The sequence below is a fragment of the Drosophila navojoa genome, chromosome X (assembly GCF_054131105.1).
Source record: "Drosophila navojoa isolate 15081-1374.11 chromosome X, UAZ_NAV_1.0, whole genome shotgun sequence".
NCBI classification, from domain to species: domain Eukaryota; kingdom Metazoa; phylum Arthropoda; class Insecta; order Diptera; family Drosophilidae; genus Drosophila; species Drosophila navojoa.
Genome location: NC_142895.1, coordinates 13,518,269 through 13,525,440, shown reverse-complemented (window position 1 = coordinate 13,525,440; position 7,172 = coordinate 13,518,269). Strand labels below are relative to the sequence as shown.

The 7,172-nt window shown below is 43.0% G+C and overlaps 4 protein-coding genes across 6 annotated transcripts in view; 2 read left to right on the top strand and 2 right to left on the bottom strand.

Moving 5' to 3' along the window:
* The window catches only part of LOC115565476 (inactive dipeptidyl peptidase 10), a 181,940-nt gene extending 179,796 nt beyond the window's left edge, over window positions 1-2,144 (top strand). For all 3 annotated transcript variants that reach the window (XM_089264046.1, XM_089264045.1, XM_089264044.1), the window contains one exon: window positions 880-2,144. The gene's annotated coding sequence lies outside the window, so the exon portion shown is untranslated. The remainder of the gene's footprint in view (window positions 1-879) is intronic.
* Window positions 1,604-2,428, bottom strand: LOC108656454 (C-type lectin 37Da). The gene is made up of 2 exons (XM_018108521.3): window positions 2,225-2,428; window positions 1,604-2,137 (listed from the first exon to the last, which is right to left on the bottom strand). The coding sequence occupies exons 1-2, from the start codon at window positions 2,352-2,354 to the stop codon at window positions 1,683-1,685; spliced, it is 585 nt and encodes a 194-aa protein (XP_017964010.1). The 5' UTR covers window positions 2,355-2,428; the 3' UTR covers window positions 1,604-1,682.
* Window positions 2,429-3,415: 987 nt separating this feature from the next.
* Window positions 3,416-5,179, top strand: LOC108656448 (Serine Protease Immune Response Integrator). Its single transcript, XM_018108514.3, has 3 exons — window positions 3,416-3,779; window positions 3,860-4,138; window positions 4,201-5,179. The coding sequence occupies exons 1-3, from the start codon at window positions 3,716-3,718 to the stop codon at window positions 5,004-5,006; spliced, it is 1,149 nt and encodes a 382-aa protein (XP_017964003.3). The 5' UTR covers window positions 3,416-3,715; the 3' UTR covers window positions 5,007-5,179.
* An 84-nt stretch (window positions 5,180-5,263) lies between these two features.
* LOC149090621 (serine protease snk-like) lies at window positions 5,264-6,965 on the bottom strand. Its single transcript, XM_089264191.1, has 3 exons — window positions 6,801-6,965; window positions 6,509-6,736; window positions 5,264-6,446 (listed from the first exon to the last, which is right to left on the bottom strand). The coding sequence occupies exons 1-3, from the start codon at window positions 6,862-6,864 to the stop codon at window positions 5,674-5,676; spliced, it is 1,065 nt and encodes a 354-aa protein (XP_089120317.1). The 5' UTR covers window positions 6,865-6,965; the 3' UTR covers window positions 5,264-5,673.
* Window positions 6,966-7,172: the final 207 nt, after the last annotated feature.

The following is a 7,172-nucleotide window of genomic DNA, read 5'->3' as shown; positions in this document are numbered from 1 at the left end:
AATTCCTGCCATTTATTAGTGTACATATTATGTACATATATCTCGATTCATATATTCATATATATATATGGATGGATATATGGTTTCTTTTTGTTAGTTTATTCCGGCAAAGAATGCTCCCATTGGTCCTAGATCTTCTTCGATTCCCCATTATTTAAGTCTTAAATCTTAAACGTACTGCCATTTTGAGAGAGGTTTTTAAAATCGATAAAAAAAAAATGAAACAAGAAAAAACATTTAGACTTTGTATATGTATAACATTTAGGCTGTTCTTTCCTTTATTTATTTTTTTTTTTTCTAATAGTTAAGAAATCAGAAATTTGTGAAGATATGGCAGCCTTATGCGTCGTCCTTGTGTGCGCCAGTGTTGGCTAAGTTTTCTCGACTATCAACTGCAAAATTGAATATTTTCCCCGGCCCCCTTCCCTCCCACAAACAAGCACAATCATCAATCTCGTTAGCAGCTGAGAGAGAAGGAGAAAGAGAGAGCTATAGAGTGAGTAGGAGAAAGAGCTTGCAATTTGGCAGCTGCTTTGAAGCCCACCTTACACCTACACAGACACAGACACACACACACACACAGACGCTTGCATGCTGTATGCACGCACGCACGCACACATATACATACATACATAAATAGGCATATGCAAATGTTAGAATGTCGAAAGTAAAACCCATAAGAATTATTAAAATTATGCACTCATCTGTTGAATAAATATATATGTATGTATATATATAAATAATGTGTAGGTAATATATGAACTAATTGATAAATATGCAAGCGTACATACACACAGATGTACAAACATACATATGACTGCAGTTGTGCGTGCGTGTGTAAAACAGTTACAAAAAAGAAGTAAACAAAACAAATGTTAGGTTAGGCTAAAGCTCTAAGACTTAGAAACCCACACACACACATATGTATATATACATATGTATGTATGTTTGTAGCACACACACACACATACAGTCAGACTTTGACAGGACGCATACTAGTTAAACAAGATTCGATATTAGTGTTGAGGTTATGAAGTAAATTTTCCAATATCCGATCACTGTTTGCCTAGCCAAGTAAGCTGTAATATGTAAATGTCTTTTTTTTTATATATATACACACACACATATATATATAATAGCATTGTATTTAGTTTGTGTATTTTTCAAAGTGCATGCCTATACATACATATGTATATGCATATGTGTGTGTGTGCATAGGTATATCGATGTACAACTATCGGCTACATCGATTGTTACTCACGATATATGTAGGCAATTCTAATAAGACGAGCTACGAGGATACGATAAATATATCTATATATATGTATGTATGTATGGTAACAAATTTATAGTTATTTAAGATGAATTCGTAACAAATTTATTATATGCATAAAACGTAAAATCAACTGATGTGTAATGTATACCTAGCAAATTGATGCGTAAGACGAATAACGATCATAATGTGAATGATGATAATGATAATGATGAAGTGAAAGCCGTTGCATTAGCAACCGCCTAATAAATGCCGTGTTCTATGCACGCAAAAAAAAAAAAAAAAAAAAACAAAAAAAGAAAGACAAATACAAAACAGGAACTTAGAAAAAAAAACAATGCCAAATATAAATGTATGTATGTATGCGTATGTTATATATGTCTCTGCTTGATAACGGCTTCAACACGCTTCACCACTTGATGTAAGTGAATTTGAAGGTTTTGGGATCGCTAGCCTCGCACACGTACAGCATCAGGATTTTGCAGTGGGCATCGTTGATCAGCTCCCGTGTGCTGAACATGTGGACACAGTTCTCGTTGCCGCCGTAATTGTCGGGCATCTGTTTGGGCCCGTTCCAGGGTGCGTAGGTCATGGGGCGGCCCGTCGAGAGCCAATAGAAAGCACCTTCAGTGCCGAGATCATTGCCAGAGATCCAGAAGTAGTCGTTGTTCTTGAACCCCTTGGCCTTGATGTGCTTGACCAGGGCCTCCATTTCCGGCTTGTCCTCAATGGAGGCCAGGTGGGCGTTCATCATCCGGCAGGAGGCCGCTGCCTGGAACCAGTTCACCTTGTTCATCGGCTCGATATAATAATAGTTATCGCCGATCCGGACAAACGGTGTCGTGTCAATGTCCGAGGGTATGCCTGTCGATTGTGGAACGAAAAATAAAAAAATAAACTAAATATGTGAAACGGAATCAGGACTGGAAGAGGTAGTAACCGTTAGCTAACCATTGTAGACCTCGGTGCGATAATTGGTGAATATATTGACATCCGGCAGGTAAGTGAACGCTGGCGCCACCAGGCACGACAGGATTATCATACGCAACATGATGGATAACTTTTCACTCTCGGGCTGCATATTGGGCAATTCAAGCTCGATCTATCTAGCTAACGCTGGGCAACTGGCGGTAATGCCAGTCGGCATTGGGCTTTTATGCGCTACCTGCCCAATATCGTGCGGTATTCCAGGCTGCCAATCTCGGTCTGCGAGCGCACCTGCATTGCACAAAGCCAGCTGCATAAACAATTCCACAGAAATCCAACCAACGCAAAAATATGTGATCTATGACGAGCTTTACCAAGATCTGGCTATTTAATTGTAACTCTAGCTCTGTTTGTTTACCCCTAATCCATTGGAATTGATGAATTCACGGTAAACAAATAATTCCCATTTTCAATTTAGGAATGTAGAGCATAACGGATTTGTAACATTTTATGTTACAGGCTGAAAGAGGCGTGGCAGACATCATATGGTCTATATGGTTAAAGGTATGGATCTCTTTAAGGAGACGAGCTGAATCGATCAGGTTTATTATCATTGTCATTTTAATATTTGAATCGATAATAATCGATTAAGATTGGCTTCGATTTTTGGTATTTCATACCACGCTTAGAAATAGTAGATAATTATAGCGTGGCAAATTATATACATACATATATAGGTAAAACAGTGTTAAATTTAATTTAGCATTATTTAAATTTCATTCAGAAATTCCAAATAGAATAAAAGCTATTCAACAAATTATGTCCCATCGTAAAGACCAAGCAAGGCCATGATTGGAATAGCAGCTTTGCGAAAGGCACAGGGTATTCCTTAGTCGAGCTCCCCCGACTCGAACATATCGATTTTCGTAGATTTAGTTGAGGCTTAGCCTCAAATTTACGACATATTTCTATTCCAGCAATATTTCTAGCTGCTTCCATAAAAATACCCTGCAAATTAGATCTATAGAGTTGTATGCTATAAATATATATCATTTTACGTATATTTTTTTGCGTATACATATATTTTTCTGATCATATATTTCCACACATAAAGCGGCATTAGTATTTCTAATATAATTTTTTATAGCATTTTAGTTACTGCTTCAGTTCTTCTTCTTGCTTTTTCAAAATTTAGCTTTTTAATGTGGTGAATATCTTTTCGTATCAGTTCGTTCAAGAACGTGTTCTCGAACATCGCGAGTTGGCAAAGTCTAATTATGAGGCAAACAAACAACAATTGCTAGGCCAGAGGCGCAGCTCGCAAAAGCGATAAGCGTGTGATTTGTTCGGAAAGAGTTGACAGGCTGGTTTCGCTTCCCAGTCGATCAGAAAACGGCGCAGGCGCCTAGCGCTAGCCAGTCAGAAGCGAGGTCTGGAGAAGAGCAGCAGCACCACCAGCAACAGCAGCGACAGAAGAAGAAAGTGAACGCCAGAAAAACGAAAAACGAGGAGAAAATGCCAAACGCTTTGTTGTTGTTCCTATTCGGCCTCGCTATGGCGACACCTAGCGGCGCTGCGGGTAAGCTACAAAATTTCACTTTCACAAAAATCCCACTTGCTAAAAGTCCCATTGGTAATTGTTTACCTTTTTATTGGCAGCGGCTCAGCTTGCCGTTCGACCACAGTCGCAGCGCGGCATCATCTTTCCCAAGGAAACCTTTGACGAATGCTTTCTGGATGAAGAGCAAAAGATCCCAGGCAGCTGTAAGCTGCTGCAGGATTGCCCCGCTGCCCTAAAGCAAACACTGGCCAAGACCTGTTACTTTGTCAAATTCGATCAGTATGTGTGCTGCGCCTCCAACTCTAGCCAACCCGACGATGACTCACAGGTGGCGCCAACATCACCAAAACCGCCCGTTGAACGGAAGAGCGGTAAAGGTGCGTAGGACAGAGATGCATCCATAATAAGTTGCTAACAGTCGATGTTTGCTCTCTTACAGTCTGCGAGGAATTTAACTTCTTCGTCGCCTCCGTTGTGGGTGGCCGTCTGACCAAATACCGAGAGTTTCCGTTTATGGCCGCCCTCGGCTGGCGCTCCAACTTCGATCAAGGCATTTACTATCGCTGTGGCGGCAGTCTCATAGCGCCCAATTTCGTGCTCACAGCAGCGCACTGCATCGATTTTGGCGGACAGAGGCCCGTAATTGTGCGACTGGGCGGCGATAATCTGACCGTTAGCATGGATGTAGTTCCAAACGATCATCGGATCCGTCGTATATATATTCATCCCGGTTACAACGAGAATACCGCCTACAATGATATTGCGCTGCTGGAGCTGGAGGAGCACGTGCCGCCCTCTCTACGCCCCGTCTGTCTCTGGCAGGATGCGAAGTTGGCCAAGGATGATCTAATTGCCGTTGGCTACGGACAGATAAGCTTTGCGGGGCTCTCCTCGTCGCAGTTGCTCAAGGTGGATCTACAGCACATCAGCAACGCCCAGTGCCAAGGATACTACTCACGCGAACAGCTACCCAAGGGCCTGGCTGCCAGCCAAGTGTGTGCCGGCGACTTGAGCGGCAAGGCCGACACCTGCCAGGGTGACTCCGGTGGGCCTCTGGTCATGCGGCCAGATGACAGAAGATGGTATCTGGTGGGCATCACGTCGTTGGGCCAAGGCTGTGCCATCGGCCCGCCCAGCATCTATACGCGCGTCTCCAGCTATCTGGACTGGATCGAGAGCATTGTCTGGCCCCAGCCCGAGGATCAGACAGTGGATCCCACATTCGATCTGCGCATATCCTTCTGAGAGCTGAGTGCCGGGAAGTCACAGCTCTCGCTTGGGAACGGCCCGCATTCATTCAATAAGCGGGAATTCACCGCTGATTCATCCAATTTCAAACATTACTCAAGCGGCAAGTCTGTGCTTCACCGATCAATCAATCGGAACATGAAATCTTCATTTGCCTTAATTAAATATATTTATTTTGTATTTATTTTCCAATTTCTTAAGTTTTTTCATTACTTTTAAATGTTAATTTATTCAAAAAATGCAAATTCATTTTTTTACTTCTTTAGTATACATGCATACATATATATTATTATGGGAAGTACTCGGGGTGTGCTTATCAAAGGTTTGTTTTTTTTTTCAATATTTCTATGAAGCATACTTTTAGATGCCGTCCATATATACCCAAAGAATGCTGCATGCAAAATCGGTAAAGTTGATAACGATTATACTTGCTGTGAAATTCGAATCTTGAATAATTGAATAACAAATTGCTATAGATTATTATGAATAAATGCAAATGCAACTATTTTTAGCCTGATCCATGATCTCATTACATTATATCATAGTTTGATTAACATTTTACTCATGCGGAACTTGTACATTCCAAGAATCCGCGCTTATTAAATATGGAAAGTTTTTGAATACAAAAATCGCCATACACCCATATATATATATATAGAAATTTTCAACGAATGAAATGCGAAGGAAAACAAGGAATGCTCTTGATCCAGTCCAGATAGCTGGAGACGCGCGTATAGATGCTGGGCGGGCCGATGGCACAGCCTTGGCCCAACGACGTGATGCCCACCAGATACCATCCACTGTCATCAAACCTCATGACCAGCGGCCCACCGGAGTCACCCTGGCAGGTGTCGGCCTTGCCGCTCAAGTCGCCGGCACACACTTGGCTGGCAGCCAGGCCCGTGGGTAGCTGTTCGTGTGAGTAGTATCCTTGGCACTGGGCGTTGCTGATGTGCTGTAGATCCACCTTGAGCAACTGCGACGAGGAGCGGCCCGCAAAGCTTATCTGTCCGTAGCCAACGGCAATTAGGTCCTTCCTGGCCAACTTCGCATCCTGCCAGAGACTGACGGGAGACAGACTGAACGACACATGTTTCTCAAGCCTCAGCAGCGCAATATCATTGTAGGCGGCATTCTCGTTGTAACCGGGATGGATGAATATACGACGGATCCAATAGTCTTCTGGGTCTGCAGCCATGCTAACGGTCAGATTGTCGCCGCCCAGTCGCACAATTACGGGCCTCTGTCCGCCAAAATCGATGCAGTGCGCCGCTGTGAGCACGAAATTGGACGCTATGAGACTGCCGCCACAGCGATAGTAAATGCTTTGATCGAAGTTGGAGCGCCAGCCGAGGGCGGCCATAAATGGAAACTCTCGGGGTTGGGTCGGAAAGCCACCCACAACGAGGGTGCGAGCTAAGACATGTTCCGAGCAATCTGTAAGAAATGAATCTTCGCCTGTTAGCAGCTGATTATGGATGCGTCTCTGCCCTACGCACCATTATCGTCGGGTTGGCTAGAGTTGGAGGCGCAGCACACATACTGATCGAATTTGACAAAGTAACAGGTCTTGGCCTGTGTTTGCTTTAGGGCAGCGGGGCAATCCTGCAGCAGTTTGCAGCTACCTGGAATTTTCCGTTCTTCATCCAGAAAGCATTCGTCAAAGGTTTCCTTGGGAAAGATTATGTTGCGCTGCGACTCCGGGCAACGTATGATAGGCTGAGCAACTATCAATAAAATGGTGTATTCATATTGAATGAAATTTTAATCGAAGATCAATTTGTGGCTTACCCGTAGCGCTAGCAGATGGCGCCATCGCGAAGCCAAAAAGGAGTAATAACGAAAATTTTAGCATTTTCTTCTAGTTTTTCTGTCAATCTCTGCTACTACTGCACTGTTCCAACTCTTAATTCTGACTGGCTAGGTCCGAGAACTTTTCCGCACCTAGCTTATAGCTAGCTCTTTGGTTCGTCTCGTTTTGCATCGGCCGGGAGAAACCGTTTTTATACAAATCACACGCTCAGCACTTTTCCGAGCTGCGCCTCTGGCTTGAAAATAGATTGCTCTCTGCTTCATAAATATAGTTTGCCAGCTCATGATGCTAGATAACACGTTATTAGGAAAATGCAAACTGCAACGTTTCGTATCTGGTTGTTGTTTTAA